This window comes from Anabrus simplex, chromosome 10 (genome assembly GCF_040414725.1).
Source record: "Anabrus simplex isolate iqAnaSimp1 chromosome 10, ASM4041472v1, whole genome shotgun sequence".
Classification (NCBI taxonomy): domain Eukaryota; kingdom Metazoa; phylum Arthropoda; class Insecta; order Orthoptera; family Tettigoniidae; genus Anabrus; species Anabrus simplex.
The window spans coordinates 19,729,941-19,747,886 of record NC_090274.1 but is presented as its reverse complement, the minus strand read 5'-3'; the positions used below and the strand labels follow the sequence as shown (position 1 = coordinate 19,747,886).

At 39.0% G+C, this 17,946-nt stretch overlaps 1 protein-coding gene across 3 annotated transcripts in view; it reads left to right on the top strand.

Annotated features, from left to right (window-relative positions):
• Rad51D (Rad51 recombinase D) overlaps positions 1-17,946 on the top strand; it is a 41,213-nt gene that overhangs the window by 6,352 nt on the left and 16,915 nt on the right. The window contains exon 1 of one of the 3 annotated variants that reach the window (XM_067154434.2): positions 2,479-2,606. The exons of the other annotated variants lie outside the window; for them this stretch is intronic. Within the exon in view, the coding sequence (XP_067010535.2) occupies positions 2,536-2,606 (71 nt within the window). The 5' untranslated portion in view covers positions 2,479-2,535. Of the gene's footprint in view, positions 1-2,478; positions 2,607-17,946 lie in introns of those variants that run through there. 3 annotated transcript variants of the gene reach the window in all.

Below are 17,946 nucleotides of genomic sequence, written 5' to 3'. Positions count from 1 at the left end.
AACATTATTTGTGAAGGTGCAGACTGAATTTGGCTTATTAATAAAATATTTCATGAATTTGCAGATGCCTAGAAAATGTTGTTTTTCCATGTATCGTGACAACTATAGCATTAAAAAAGGTTTTGTTACCTCGTTTAATTTTCCTTCACACGAGAAATTAAAACAAAAATGGATTTGTCATTTTAAACGGGATAATTGGGAACCTGGGAAGGATTCAGCCGCATGCATAAAATATGTCACACATGAAAGTTTTTCAACAGGGGATAAAATTTGTGATAGTAAAGTCAACGTAACTATACTTCCACCAAAACCTAATGATCTTCTCCCTGATGCATGTCCAATTATTTTCCCAAATTTGCCAAAATATTTGTCATCGAAAAGTGTTAAAAGAAAAGATCCTGAAGGTAGGAGCCTGGAAATGTAGAGTAGGGTAAACAAGAAGATGGATAATATGCCAAATGTAACCCATTTACTCAAAATTCACCAAGATATGAATGTCACTGTACTATATATGTTATCAGGTGTTGTTAAAAGAATTTACATGTTTAGCAGATGGTAAAATATCAAAGTGGTCTCAACTAAATGGGTATTTATTAAATTATATAGGAAACACTTCTTGTAGTGTTAGTGTTAAATGTGTACAAATAAATCTATTAAAATGCTTCACAATCGCATAGAGTATCGTGAGGTAAGTAGTGAAAGCACACTCTTTGTCTTGCCTCATATTTTTGAGGGAACAATTCGAACTTTGCACTAAAAGGGCCGGACTGATTGGCTCAGCACTGGCCTTCTGACCCCAACTTGGCAGGTTCGATCCTGGCTCAGTCCGGTAGTATTAGAAGGTGCTTAAATACGTCAGCCTCATGTCGGTAGATTTACTGGCACATAAAATAACTCCTGAGGGACTAAATTCTGGCACCTCGGCATCTCCAAAAAAACCATTAAAGTATTTAGGGGGACGTAAAGCAAATAACATTATTATTGTTATTATTATTATTATTATTATTATTATTATTATTATTATTATATGCACTAAAAGGAAAAAGAGTTAGGCCCGACGAAAAGTTTCGTTATGAACTGTGAAAGCAAATTATTTACTGCCAAGAAATTTTTTGAAGAACTTCAGAGGTGGGTTAGTGGTGGCATCGCATTGTGTTGTGTGTGTCTGCAGAACAGTGGTAAACGAAGACTACCTGGATTGTGAAAATTATAAAGAATTTATGTTCTCTCTATCCTGAGCTGCTTTAGGAAGAGATGACAATCAACAGTTCTGATTTGCACACCGTTATTGTGGGCGTGACAATAATGGTGCAATAGATTGTTTATTGTCTACATTTTCCAATGTCGTGTTAAATAAGTGCTGAAAGCAGATGAAGAACACGAGTTATGTCAGCAGTGAGGTTAAAAACACTAAGCGGAGGAGCCTGTCATCGCTCACAATAATTGAGCTTGTGAGTATTGTTCTTAAAGTGTTTTGTTTTTATTCTTGTAAAATGTGTATTTCTAACTCCAGTGAATGCATTTTCTGGTGTGTGTGTTTCTTACTACATTTTCCGAAGAGTGTGCCTTTATCATACTAATCATGTTGGTCTGAATGTAGTGAATATGAGTGAAGTCTTTCAAAATCAGACACGCCCCCTTTTCTCTCAGCCTCCACTTGACAGATAGATACAGCGTTGCCAAGCGTACCTACCGGCTTTAAATGTAGATGGCTCTGGCTCAAACTCATTACATTCTGCGTTTGGAGGTGTTGGAGCATCTGTTGTATAGTCCCGATCTCATCCCGTCGGATTACCATCTGTTTGGTCCACCTAAAAATGCTCTTAAGAGGCCGTCAGTTCAGCTCCGATCAACATGTGAAGGAAACGGTGCATATGTGGCTTGCTGTAGGAAAAAAAAAAGTTTTTTTGCAGAGGGTATCAAAAAGTTTGTGAAACGGTGGACCATGTGCATTGAAATGCACAGTGACTATGTTGAAAAATTATATCAATAAAAAGTGTGTACTTTTTTTGTTGTTGTATGTATGTTTAGTCCTCGGCCCGAAGGCTGGTTTGATCCTCAACAGCTCTGCCATCAGCTGTCATAAATGGCCTAGGCATCACTGAAGAGGCACACTAGGGAAATGAGGAGTGAGGTAGTTTCCCGTTGCTTTCCTCACTGAGCCAGAAGTTGGTATTACATATCAGTCTGCCAAGTCCACTGAAATGCATGCACCAACTGACCCTACAAGCAACGTTTTCACACCATTCATAGCAGGGACTGGCTGCATAAGGAATGGCATTACTAGCATCACTCATACCTCAGTCACTTTCATCTTGTCAAGGCCAAGCCAAGGATAATGCTGAGACAGATCAATGAAAGTAACAATATTGCTCTAGCCCATACCAGAAGACATAGTGCACTGTAAACACTACGTCCTGCCAGCAAAGGCATACTTTTTTTTTTATTATAAAAATTTATTGCAGATACTTGCCGTCATAGTCTTGCATGATGGCAGTATTTACCCATCAACACAAGTTGTGGTTTCCTTTATGAATGGAACAGCCAAGCAGCGGATTAACATTATATCATCATGGTCTGGCCATTGCAACAAAACTTAATACCTGGTAAGTAGAACATAAAAAATCATCCTTTTGTCTTCTCTTGCTCCCTCTAGCTATGATTATTAAGGTATCAAGTCTTTATGATCTGACACAGTGGTTAGCCGGTTCAAGTCCCATTGGTGGAAAACGTTTCCACCATTAGAATGTTGCCCAGTAGGGTAAAAGAGGAGGTGGAATAAATTTCTGATTACTAGTTTGCTTGCCAAAAGTAAGGATGCCATATCACCAATCTAAGAAAAAGAGGACCATCAACCTGAAAAAAGAGGGCTCAGTCTACTGATGGAACCACTGCACCTTAATCACTTTTATTGCTTATTGCAGACCATTCGCCTATCACCCTTGACATTAATGCGTTTTTTTTTTTTTTTTTTTTTTTTTTTTTTCATTGGCACTTTTCTGAAGATGAAATCTTCTGTAAAAGTACTTTGTTCACCAACAAATAGTGGTGAAACTGCATGCAACTAAAATGTTTCAAGTTATACTACAAACTACACCTTTCACAGTCTCGATTGTGAAGCTGTTTCTGCCTCTTGTCCACTGTGAATTAAGCAATGAAAATATTCGCTTTTTGTTTGCATGATGACTTGGAATACGAAAAAATAATTAGTATTTGCAGCAAAATAATACTTAATGAATTTATAGAACTCAATTTATATACCACTTACGCACAGACACAATCTCTAAACAACGCCGAGCTAGGAAGAAAATGGAAGCAAACAATAGTTGTATAAATCGTGAAGATTTATATCTGCTTGTATATTATAAGTATATTTGTATGTATATTATTTAATTTATTTTTTTATTTAATTTAATTATTTAATTTAATTTTTTATTTAATTTTTCTATTACATCATCTGTAATTGGGACATCCTGTAGGTGATAAATATATTCTATTCTATTCTCTCTATTTAAATGTGGCAGTGAAGTTGATAACTAAACACTGCGTGAAGTTTAATTTTTTTTATTCCAAAAAGAGGACATTACTCAAGTTATTGGAAAATACAGCCGGACGTTTTTTGTGCTGTTAAAAAGAGATGTCTTGGAAAAAACAGGACCCATGGCATCCCTAGCCAGAAGCCTTGATTCAGTTCCAATCCTCTCCACGATGTTCACATAGTGTGAGGTAATATGACACTGCTGATGGTGATTTGTCCATCTGATGGGGTCGTTAAAGCCTTGAGCAGACCTCTTGGTACTATTCATCTGGAGTACCGTGTTTCATTCTCTCCCTATATCATTTTTATCATCCCACATACAGACATGCAGGTCAAATAGAAAGACCTGCGCAGAGGAGCTGAGCGTGTCCTTGGATACTTCCGACACTAAAAGCCATACAGTAAATCAGGCCATGACAAATGTTTTTAAATCTAGGAGCCAGGTAATTTTTCTAATACCTGCGTCGTTAACATACTTGCGTCTAGCCTTCTGAAAAATAAAATATGCTAGTAATAGCAATAGGTATTGTTATTTTATAGTTTTATACGCTACAACAGATTACAGGGGCTGCCTGGCCGAGGCAGTAAAGGCGTGCTTGGTTCACCCAGAAGGACTTGGGTTTAATTCCCCATCAGGAAGTCATAAAATTTAAGGAACTAGATTTCCACTTCTGGAGGTTTACATGGCCCTGAGGTTCACTCAGCCTACACCAAAAATGAGTACCAGGTTAATTCCTGGGACAAAAGGCGGCCAGGCGTAGAGCTAACCTCATTACCCCATGAAGTGCCGAGGTTACGGAAGCCTTTACCTTCCACCCCTCCAGGGGCCTGTACGGAGATGACTTTGGTTTTTACAAGATTACCACACAAGGACACTGAACTAAATAAGTCATACCGCTATGTATACAAATTTATGAAACTAGCCAATTGTTGCATACTTATATTTTGATAGTGTTCTAAGAAACTTGTAAATTGTAAAACGTAAATAGCAAAGTGGATATTGTCAACAGCACCAAATTGTACAATTCCTTCATATGTAGTAGTCTGACATGTGAAAGGATTAATAACTTAGAGCTTACACATTATTTATCAACCTTTCTAAAAAGAATGGTACAAGGAAAAACGCACACTTTACATCATCATCATCATAGGTTGTTCTGCCATTCGGCGGGTCCAATCATGGCTGTGACCTCCATATCTCTCGATCTTGTGCCCTTTTCTTCACTTCTGCATAATCTTCCTTTCTTTTTCTAATGCTGTCTAATAACTGATATCATCTCCTTCCCCTTCCTCGTTTTCCTGTTATCATCCCTTCCATTGCTACTTGTTGTAAAGTATTATGTCTTAGATTATGCCCTGTCCAATTTTTCTTCCTTTTTCGGGTACGGTCAGCATGCTCCTCACTTCTCTCTCTCTCTCTCTTCAGAACTTCCTTATTTGATATTCTATCTTCCCAGCTTTTTTTCTTTAAATGATATTTGCTCGTGGCGTCAACCTCTGTAGATCTTTTGCCACTACTTTCACTATATGACAGGAACCTGCGTGTAAGTGTAATTGCGGAGTGTAGAGTGTTGAATGTGAGGAAAGGAAGGGTAAGAACGACACAAACACCCAGTTCCCAGGCCAGAGATATTAATCATTTACAATTAAAAACCCCTGACCCAGCCGGGAATCAAACCTGGGGCCGCCAGGTGACAGGCGGATGCGTTGCCCCCTGCACCGTGGGGCCGGACTCCTCCCAGCTTATTCCTTCAGTTCTTCTCCAAAACCACATCTCAAATGCCTCTTCTTCTTCTCTGTTCTTCCTCCCTTAATATCCATGTTTCTGCACCATATAGAGTTATAATCCATACCTAACATTTTGCAAGTCTCCTCCTAAGATCTTTCTCTAGCGGGCCACAAAACAGTTTTTTCTTCTTGTTGAATCTTTCCTTGGCTAAGGCAATTCAAGCTTTGATGTCTGTTATAGAGTGACGGTCTTCCAAGATACTTAAACTTATTCACCTGTTCAATAATTTCTCCCCCTATCTTGATTGTCACTTTTTCACCTTTACCTCCAAGTATCATGAATTTAGTTTTCTTTTTGTTTATGTTCATTCATTCCATACTCTTCACACTTTTTATTAGCTGCCTCTGTGGGTCCGTGGTAGAGTGTCGGCCTCCGGATCCCAAGATAGCAGGTTCAAACCTGGCAGAGGTAGTCGGATTTTTGAAGGGTGGAAAAAAGTCCATTCGACACTCCATGCCGTACGATGTCGGCATGTAAAAGATCTCTGGTGATACATTTGATATTTACCCGACAAAATTAATTAAATCTCAGCCATAGACGCCCAAGAGAGATCCGGTTTACTCTAGGTCCGCTAGATGCAGTGGCGGCGCGTTCTATATGTTCAGTGGTTCAGTGAACCCCCTAGAAATAGATAAGTCTAGGTAAAATGGTTTATCAGAGCCTATTCCTTAAATTTGCTCCGTATATCAGCGCGCGTAGCGGTATTTTTGACATCAACATTCGGTTGCTCTCCGGAACCAGCGAAGAGGTTCAATTTCAGGACTGAACGCTCGGGGCCGTGAGACGTAAGGAGGGTGCGCAAGGCGAGGGGTTATGAGTAGCGGGGAAAACCAGGGAAAACATAGCCCAGGAATCGCTGGCAACTGGACCAGCGATAGACACGAGTTACATCGAGCAGTCCCGAAATTAGCCGAAGCATTGTCAGAGCGCGCGGTTAAAATTTGCCGTACGTGGTAGGTTTTGAAGGGATTTTAATTTGGCAATTTTGCCATTCTGATGTAATTAACCGCAATGGGCCAGAATATTTTGCTAACTACGGTTTGTATAGCATCAATAGGCGTACGTAAACTAAGTTTATGCAATTAAATGAAACTTTTCATTAGTAATATGTGCTGTATGAAAAGTAAACGGCAAAATACGGCAACACATAAGTAACAGTAGTCTGCCTAACATGTTCTTGAAGAAGTTATTCCTACGTAAGCAACGTCTTCAAAATGAGGGGAAATTGGATCAGCTTAAAGTAATTGCACCTCATATTCTCTGTCTTTCATTCTTCATTGTTTTGGTAACTTCTTCGAGCTGTAGTCGTGTCTCTGCAAAGCAAAGTCGCGTTTCTAATCAAGCAATGTCACTATTTTACATCTATGTAAACATCAAGTAACAATATTAATCTGAACACGTTATTTTCCACAACAGTGAACCCCCAGATGTTTCATCCACGCGCCGCCACTGGCTAGATGGCAGACAGAGTAAACTGGAACGTCGAAATTGATGAGCAGACAGCCAGATGGCGTCAAATCGAAATGTCTGCAAACGGTAACTGAGGCCATACGATTATTATTATTATTATTATTATTATTATTATTATTATTATTATTATTATTATTATTATTATTATTATTATTATTATTATTATTATTACACTTTTTATTTAATTCCCACAGCATTTTGCTGAGGTCCTTCACATTTTCAGCTATTACTGCCATATCATCAGCAAATCTTATGCATTCAATTCTCTTATCTCCAATGTTGACACCTCTTTTACCATCCAAACATTCACACTTTACAAGACATGCTTATTATGCCTTTTGTGTCCATGCACATGCCTAGGAACTTCGTATAGTGTCACCGTACGGAAATAAATTCTGCCAAAGTACATTCCACTTTACAATTACAGCTCGGTTGAAATAATCAAGAGATTCTATTTTGATAGTAGAGAAGCATCACAGGATATTTTTTGTGTCATTAACACCTGAAGTATATTGGAGTTATTTCTATGTCGGTAATACTTTCTGTACGAGAGGTTTTCTCGACACCCAAACATTCAAATTTAACGTTAATTTTTCTTCAGTTGTTTATATAATGTGACCTTGATCATTATTTTAAATGGTAATAACATTAATATGAAGGCAAAAATCACCCATACTTGCCAAGACCCCCGCCGTTATCTAACCCCATTCTCTTGTTGAACAGAGTTCGCTAAATAGTGTCAAGGGATTGTGCGTTATTTCATGCAATAATTCAGCAGCACCAAACTGGGAAGTAGATATATAAACAGGGAGATCATACTCGGCTTGAAAGGGAAAGAATTTTAGGCGACCTGGCACCCGGTATTTGCTGTTCCCTGCGATGGATAAATAAATGCTCCCTCTTCCTAAACTGACCTGTCATTGTGCTCATTCTGTTGTCTTTTTATGACTTAATTTAACTCTTGTTTGTCACTGTCCATTGGAATCCTCTTATCCTTTTGTGTTTTCCTGTGTTCTTAATCATATACCATCTGTATTCATATTTATCTTATGTTTCTTCCCATATCATGTACTAGGTGAATCGAATATAAACCGGAATTATTTTTTACAATTTTAATGAATCCTCCAACAAATACACAAGGACTTCATTTTTCTACATAGTCTCCCAAATTTGAGACACATTTTTGCCACCGGATTGGCAACTTTTTTATGCCGTCCTCGAAAAAACTAAGAGCATGTGTGCACTCAGTTGCACACATACTCCTCTACCGCTGCATCATCTTAAAATCGCTTTCCTCTCAGTTCTTTCATTGGTCCAAACAAGTGGTAGTCACAGGGTGACAAGTCTGGACTGTAAGGAGGATGTTCCAGAGGTGTCCAGTGCATTTCCTCCAGTTTTTCCCATGTTACAACAGGAGTGTGTGCCTTGCATTGTCGTTCAGAAGAAGAACATCTCAGATCGGTTGCCGGCGACGTTTATTACGAGACGCAGCTTTTGTGTCGACCAGAAGACGGCAGTAATAGGCTGCATTCACTGTCTTCATTCATGCAAGAAATCCACAAGCAAAATGCCTCCATAGTCCCAAAAAATAGTTGCAAGTACCTTTCCAGCAGAAAGGCATGTTTTGACCTTGGCTTGGCCAGCTGCGCCTCGTTCTCACCACTCCATGCTTGCTTATTTTGACTCTGGGGTGCAATGAACCCAAGTTTCATCAAAAGTCACAATGCAACGCAAAAAATAATAGGTATCCTTCCTCCTCGTAGCGATTCAGATGCTTCCGACCAACATCCTGGCTGAATTACTTTTTTTCCTGGGTGAGGAGACGAGGAACCCACAAGGCAGACAATTTCTGAAGATTGAGTTCATCATTGATGATGGGTTGAACACTTCCAAAGCTTATTCCTATGAGTGAAGCAATTTCAGAAATATTTGGGGGCGCCTATCTTTTTCCATAAGGTCACGTACACCATGAATGTTGTCTGCAGTTATGCTTGTCCGCAGTCGTCTTTGGTGAGGCTCGTTTTCCACTTCTTCCAACCCTGTCAAAAATTGTCTGTGCCATACATACACCTAGGTTTTTGAAAGAGTTGCGTCCCCAACCCGTGCACGGAGCCTTCTTTCACCTGAAATTTGATGATGATGATGATGATGATGATGCGCTGCACAACGGACCTGTGTTCCTCTTGCTCGCTCGTGGCATCTTGAAGTGAGCGGTCGCTCTGTGGTTGTGTGACACATCAAGACTCCTACTGCGGATCCCCACAAACATCCTCTCAAAGCCCCACCCATTTCCGTTCGCTATCGAAGCACTGGCGAAAGGACTCGTGATGCTCTTCTAAAGCGACGTAAAGACCAAATCAAGCACACCATGAGAAGAGTAGATATAAACCCAAGTACTTGGCATACTCTTGCGTTGGATCGCCCTCGCTGGTGTGCTACCATCTCAGCTGCAGTTGCACAGTTTGAGCAGAAACGTCGAAGACAGGAAAAGGAAACTCGCCAGAGAAAGAAGCTACGTCAAACACTGCAACATCCCCCACCTTCCATTGATGCAACATATGTGGCCGCATGTTTTATGCAAGAATTGGTCTGAGAAGCCATCAGCGCCACCTTCATCGTGTGGACTAAGGATTATGGAACTGCAGGCGAGAAACAAAAACTCGGATGCGAGTATCGGCCGACGACTAGTATTATCCCATTGGATCTTTTTCTCCTTTTGTGTTTCCCTGTGTTCCTAATCATATACCACCTGTATTCATGTTTATCTTATGTTTCTTCCCACTTCCTCTATTTATCCGACTTTTCTTATCCTGTACATATTTGTTGAAAATAAATGCAAGTTACAAAATATTAAAATGTAATGAAAATGGAGTTTTAGAAAGAAAGGTGGACATTTATGTGGCATACAGAACACGGAAAGGGGGAGATGAAAAATTAGTGAATACAGTATGGGGTAGAGGCTGAGGATTGTGGTAGAAGTATGATCATTGGTTGTGACCTAAATATGCCAGACATGGTATGGGAGGGAAGTTTAAATGCTGAAAGACGTGCCCAACTTATATCTAACAAGTTGATCTGGGAAGGTGGATATACCCAACCAGTGAAAGAAAATACAAGGGGCAATAACTTGCTGGATGTATTCCAGGTCTAACCTGAAGAAATTTTTAATAAAACAGAGGTAATGCAGTGAGTTTCTCTCATCGGTTGGCTGGCAGGTGCGCCCAGCTTATCTGCCTCCTGTTGCCTCGTCACTCCCCATTACACAGTGCAGCAGCAGCTTAGAATGTGTATTAATTGTTGATCTGTCACTCCAACTGTTCTCGAGTTGTGAAGTGTTAACTCGGGGTATAATTCTCACAATGCCTCCACATGTGTACACGGTAGAGAAAAGGGTATTTAAGTACTATAATTACGTGAAAACAGAGTCTTATAGGGAAGTCATTCAGCGATTTGTAACTCAGTTTCCAGGTCTATGCCATCCACATATTTCCAGGTCTACGCCATCCACATAGAGAGACCGTGCAGAAACTCATAAACAAATTGAGAGGCTGGTTTTTTACTCGATAAGAAGCAAAGTGTTGAAAAAAAACGTGTACTTACCGGAGAAAAAGTAAAATGAAATCGCAGAAATTATTAGATCATATGCTACCGGGCGGGATGGCCATGCGGTTAGGAGCGCGCAGCTGTGAGCTTGCATCCGGGAGATAGTGGGTTCAAACCCCACTGTCGGCAGCCCTGAAGATTGTTTTTTGGTGGTTTCCCATTTTCATACCAGGCAAATGCTGGGGCTGTACCTTAATTAAGGCCACGGCCGCTTCCTTCCCACTCCTAGCTCTTTCATATCCTATAAGACCTATCTGTGTCGGTGCGACGTAAAACAACTAGCAAAAAAAAAAAAAAAATCATACGCTTACAAAATCCCTAAGACGACTTGGACAAGAAGCCAGGGTTTCGAAGAGCTCATCATGGCGAGCTATGAAAATGTTAAAATTAAAACCATACAAGGTAACTGTAGTACACGAACTGCATCCACGTGATCATGATAAGCAGGTATGTTTCTGTAATTGGATGTTGAGAAACATTCATGATGAAATAATTTATCCACACTTAATATTTTTCTCTGACGAAGCATGGTTCCATTTACACAGGCATGTTTTGACGCTGTATAACAAATATTGGAATGTGACGAATGGATCAGAGTATGGTGAGCAGTGGATGGATACAGAATTATAGGACCTAACTTTTTTCAGGACACAATTAATGCACAAAGATACAGGGATAACATACACAAACCATTTTTTGATGAACTGACTGACACAGACTGTAGAAATGGTTATTTTCAGCAAGACTCTGCCACCGCACATACAGTGGAAATTTTTTAAGTCTGTGTTATTAGTATGGACTTATGGCCGTCATGGTCCCCAAGTTTACCTGTTGTAACTTTTATGGATAGGGGAGCTTAAAAGATAAAGTGTATACAAGAAACCTTCACACATTGTACGTACTGAAAGAACATATCTAGAGAGAAATAGCCTCAATTACGGAAGACAAAGTTATGCATGTGAATTGGAGTTTCCTAAGACAATGCCAGAAATTTGTGGATGCAGGAGGAGAACATTTCCAACATCTCCTGTCATAAGGTACGAGCTTATTTTCTTAATTTTAATTGTTATCACATACCATTCACGGTTTTAAAGTGAGCGAAGTGCTGTCCTTTTCGCTATGCCACAGAACGGGGAGTGATAAGTCTCGGGAGGCAGATAAGCTCTGGGAGCGCCTGGCAACCAACCAGTGAGAGAAAATCGCTGTAGAAGGAATGAGCAATCATAGTGCAGTTATGTTAGAAATTAACATTGAAGCAAGAGGAGAGAAAAGAGAAAGGAAGATAGTTAAATGTATGATAAGGCAAACATGGAAGCAATAGGTTCTTACTTTGCAACAAAAAAAAAAATAATAATAAGTGGATAAATGGAGGCAAAAATGTAGAATTGCTATGGGGAGGACTCAAAAATTCTGGAAGGGGAAAGAGTGTATGTACTGATTAAAACAGTTTGTATTACAAATAACACATCATACTAAAATAGGGATGTCAAAAGAATAAAAAGGAAATGTAGGGTGACAAGGAGTAAAATTAGGAAAGCAGTAGGAGATAAGGAGAAACTGAAATTGCTACAGTGGGAATTATACAAGGTAAAAAGGGAAGCTAGAATTCAAGAGTGTACAAAACAATTTTAAATGTCATGATCATAAGCATAGACTCATTTTACCAAGCCCTAATGTAATAAACTGACAAGATTTTTAAAGTGTGTACATTGAGAAACATTTTTATGCTTGGGCTAATTAGTCTTTTCCAAGATATTTATCATTATATGGCTGAGGATGCCCCCGTGCTGGGCCGAAACTAGTACCATTATATAATATTCTGTACCAAATATAAATTGTATTGATTAGGAGGAACATCCACCAATCGTATTTTTATTTACTGTATTTACACTACTCCTTTGACGCAAATCACCCAGAACAAACCATGCTGCTTTCCTTCAAATTTTTTCAAGTTCTCTATCAAGTAGGCCTGGTAAGGTTCCCATACACTGGAGCCATACTCTAGTTGGGGTCTTACCAGAGACTTATACGCCCTCTCTTTTACATCCTTAAATACAACTCATAACCATGTAAAGAGATCTGTAACCTTTCTTAACAACCTCGTTAATATGATTACCCCAATGAAGATCATTCCCTTGTATTAACACCTAGGTGCTTACAGTGGTCCCCATGAGGTACTGTCACTACATCAACATTGTAATTAAAACTGAGAGGACTTTTCCTCTTGGTGAAACTTACAACTTGAATTTTCATCACAGTTACGTTCATACCATTATCATTATATGCTGTGTATCGCTCACAATCCTCCAACTCATTTACTACTCTGTACAGTGTAACACCATCTCAAATAGCTGTGATTCCAGTTTTATACTACTGCCCTGCAGGACCCCTTCTTAATCACCAGGGGATCAGATAACGCTTCACCTACTCTAATTCTCTTAGTTCTATTTTGTAGAAAGATAGCAACCCATTCAACCCCGCTTTCGTCTAGTCCACTAACCCTCATTTTCATCATTAATCTCCCCATGACCTTCCCTATGAAAAGCCTTGGATAAGTCAATAGCAATACAGTCCATTTGACCTCCTGAATCTAAAATATGTGCTATATCTTGCTGGAATCCTACAAGTTGAGCTCCACTGGAATAACTGTCTGTCAAGATGGCCTCTCATTCATTGTTGATACCCGCCCTCCTGATGAAGCTGAGATTCAGAAACGAACTCGTCGGGGGCTGAGAAGAGATTGATGAGGAAAGAACCTATCTATTCCAATACTGAGAATGACCCTTTAGTAGAGAAAATAAACATTTTCATGCCACCACTACGTATCAATTTAGGACTAATGAAAAATGTTATTAAAGCTTTCGAAAAACATGGTTGGGAATTTCATTATTTGAGAACAAAATTTCATATTGTTAGTTAAAAGAGGGCATATTTATCAGACCTCAGTTTCATAAGACCATTCATGATGATATGCAGAGTTCTCCCTAGGACCTTTTATGCCTTTCTTACAGACCGCCCGGCTAACGTAACCTCGATGTGTGCTAGTTACATAATATTAATACATATTTGAGTCATTGGTTGCTCCAAATTAAAATGTAAATACTGTAAAAGAGTTCATTTAAATGATAAATATTATTTACTGTCAGCATGATTGTGCCAATTACATCGGAGTTTAAATATTTAGCTTGACTATCACGCAGTGTCGTGCACAAGCGGTGTCTGGATTAGCATGAAACCGCATGCGAGCACTCGATTCTGCACATCACAAACCCGTATGGCACTCCACAGCAACCGAGTGGTAAGCCCCGGTGTTACATGATTAGGAACGAGCAGTACAACACTAGAATTTCAAAATACTCTGTTATGTCTTGTTCGTGATCACTAAAATGGTTCAGTTTTGCAGTTAATGTTTGCCTATTACTCCTAAAGCCCCGAGGGGAATAAACTGAAATTTTATGATTTCCTTTTTTTACATAGTATTCCTGCCACCTGGCTGATGAAGATTTCTGGGGAGAACACTGACATGTACGTTGCTAACAGAAAATGAGAGAAACACTTAGGTAGCTTTCAGGCTAGTAAGCACTAATTTTCTTGGAAATGTGTAAGCCGACAAATATTAGGAATTTGTTGGGAACTTGACGGCGAATCAGCATATGGGATGCAATATGTCATCGAAAATCCACCTTTTACACTCCCATTTGGACTTCCCTCCTACTCTGGGCACAGTCAGATATGAGCAGGCGAAAGGTTTCACAGGATATTGCTGCAGAAAAGTTTTGCGGGAAAGCCATTACAGAACATGTTAGCAGATTGCTTTTTCTGGTGCCTCTTTCAAACAAAGGAGTTCAAGGATAAAATTGTAATAAATTCTAAAAATGTAAGTAATAATATATTTAACTTTTTTTTACATAATCTCTTTATAGAGAATTGCTATTTTTAAAACATTAAATTTTAATACTATATTTAAAATATATTTAACAGCAAAATGCACAAAAATAATCATTTTAAATGTCGACATAATATTACAATAAAAATACTATAATTTTAAAAAACTTTAAAATGATATTATAGAATAATGATGAATGATGCAACATTTTCATGGCAGATTTGGATTCAGTGTGGAATTCACAATGTCAAGCAGGGTAAAATTTAAAAGCTCAGATTTGTGTATACGTGTTGTTTTTATTATTATTGGCATAATTATGATGCATACATGACAGTGCATTCAAAATGAATCTTAACAACAACAACAACAAAAATTAACAAGTTAATACTCTTTATACAAATATATACAAGCTTTTGGTATTAAGATTACTATCTGAAATCTTTATCTTGAAAGGTGCTATCCAGGAGATTGCTTCTGGGGTGGGTGTATGTAGTCATCCAGAGACCTAGAGAATGCATACATGGGGCATTCCTGTTTATGATATGCTGGATGGTCTCCACAATGGGGAATCTACCCAGCCCAACTGATGTATAGCTGAGTGAGTCCTACTGGTGTCGCACCTGATTCTGTCCGCTTTCGATCAGACTGAATCCAGCTGTTGTACGCTAGGGTCAAAAATGTGAATGAAGTCGCAGGGAGGCGACCTATAGCTAAAATGAGAAGATGCAAGATCCAGTGCTGTTATAATACATAATGACTCTATCCTCTATTGCATCATTGAACGATTTGCACAAATGTGCTAAGGGGTATGTTGTGTGTCCTTTGCAATCTCAGCTCTGCGCCTGATAGCTCCGCAACACGCCGCAGCCCGGATCTTTCCAGACTCGACGAGGTACTGCAGTGCGCTTGCTTGTGACATCAGCCAGCGCTATAAAAGGACGCTCCATTTCACTCCTTAGGAGGACTCCTCAGTGTCTAACACCAGATTGCACTGCAAGTCGAACATGGAGGCTATCCCTCTTAAACATGTGTATCGAACAGGTGGACTGAAATTCTGGTTGTGAGGTATCATCTCTAGACACTGCCTCACCTCCCGCTTCCTGTAACCAAGTCAAGCCCCGATGTCAGTATTCTACTCATCCCATAGTCCTCACTTAGGCTCCGACATTAACATTAGTATTCTACTAATTGTGAATATTTATGTCAGCTCATGACAAGCCTACGGCAACTACTAGCATTCTGTTAGTACGAACTTTCATTGCAAGTTATACTAGTAATTCTTCAAGGCAGATAGTTTTCGACTATCTTGGACTCTCTCTTAATTGACAGACTATCTCCGCAAGATAGATTTGTGTGTATATAGAACTCTCATGTATATAAAGTGTATATTTCCACAGACCCTCAGTCTACAGTAATATCATCATTAATTGCTTACAAGTGCATCCAACTTCAAGAAAATTTAGTTGCATTTATGTACATATTGTGTAAAAACTTAATGTAACAATAAATTTATGTTGTGTTTTCTGTATACCAATTCCTTGTATACAACAGGGTACAGCAATGAACTGTTGCTATAATCATCATCATCATTTTCCAGCTCCAGTTTCCCTGGTGTGGTGTACAAGTGCTCGCCACTTATTCCTGTCAAAGTATACTTTCAATTGCTCTATGTCCTCCCACTTGACATTCCTCTTGCTGATCTCTGATTTTGATTTCACTGTGTCTATCCATCGATTCCTTGGTATCCCAACTGGCCTCTTCCCTTTCACTTCTCTGTCAAAGTAATTCTTTGCTGTTCTTATTTATTTAATTTATTTTCCGGGTTGAACCGTGTTGTACTTGTACGCATATCACGTACAGTTTGCCGACGTTTCGAATACATTGCAGTATTCTTTGTCAAGGCGACTGAAATACCCCTACTCGATCCGAGGTAGTAAGGGTATTTCAGTCGCCTTGACAAAGAATACTGCAATGTATTCGAAACGTCGGCAAACTGTACGTGATATGCGTACAAGTACAACACGGTTCAACCCGGAAAATAAATTAAATAATTCTTCACGCCGTGGAAGCTTCACTTCTAAGATACGGAACCTTTACGGGGAGGATATTCTCAAAGCTACTAGGCAGTTCGACAACCTTCGGAAGAAAATGAGTAACTACCTGGCTCGACTCGCCTTTCTGAAACGCTGCAGGGACAACAGCATTATACCAGCATGTGTGAGACTGAAATATCACACCAAGAACTGACGGACTGACCGTATTCTTCACGAAACCAGCATAAAACTCCTCAGAGAACAGATCAGTGACACAAGACAGACTCTGGACTACCTCAACAATAAATTATTTCATCTCCACCTGCAACTTGCCAGCACTCTGTCGCTCAATGATTGGACCACGTTAGACAGCATTAGCAACACACAATCCCAGCGTACACTGGAACTAGCCACTGCCAAGCAAAACAAGAAATTCAACCGCCTCTTACAAAAACAGAAACCGAAACCACCTGCTCCACTGAAGAAGAATGTAATAGTAAACCTCACAGACAAGCCACTCATTAACAGACTGATTACCTCGGATCGAGTAGGGGTATTTCAGTCGCCTTGACAAAGAATACTGCAATGTATTCGAAACGTCGGCAAACTGTACGTGATATGCGTACAAGTACAACACGGTTCAACCCGGAAAATAAATTAAATAATTCTTCACACCGTGGAAGCTTCACTTCTAAGATACGAAACCTTTGCTGTTCTTGTTCTGTCCATCCTCACAACATGCCCAAACCATTGTAGCCTGCGTCTTCCTAAAAGCTCAGTAACAGTTATGTTGATGCCAGCCTCCTTCCTGATTGCTTAATTTCTAATCTTGTCTTTCCTGGTCTTTTGGTTCATTGTTCTGATGAATTTCATTTCTGTTGACTGGATTTTTCTATTTGCCTTGTAATGCAGGGTACATTTATCGAGTCCATATGTGAGAAATGGAATGAAGTAGGTATAAAACATGGTCAGTTTTGTATTTTATCATCCCAGAGTCGATTTCTCAGTTGAAAATAAAATTGAGGAACTTATGAAGTCCTATTATGTATTTCTTGGTTTACTGTGTCATATTTTGAAATGATACTTCCAATATTCCGTGAAGTATTGCCTCATCAAATCTTAAGGGACTTTTGTGTCACACTGTATATAAAACTGATATTCGGCATGCTTTGTCTACTGGGCAAGCTCTATCTAGGGGACACTGAATAGCATTTGCTGTTAATAATACTTATTATTATTTTATTTATTTATTTACATAGTTTACGCCCACATTGGAGCACTTAAATCAAACCCAAATACATTTACGTTAACAAAGAATTAACTGAAGGTTTAGCTTGCATCATCTTCTTCCTTTCCCAAAACCTCTTCATTCTGGCTGACCTGGCTGCCCTTTCTTCATCAGATATGACTTATTATTATTATTATTATTATTATTATTATTATTATTATTATTATTATTATTATTATTATTATTATTATTATTATTTTAACCTACTATGCCTAATAGAAATGAAAACTGCCGTGAAGTTAAATGCTGAAATATCAAAAGGGTTACACAAAGATGGTGCCAATGTAACAAGTAAAATACTACCTAATAAAATAACTGTACTACAATTCTAAACTGCAC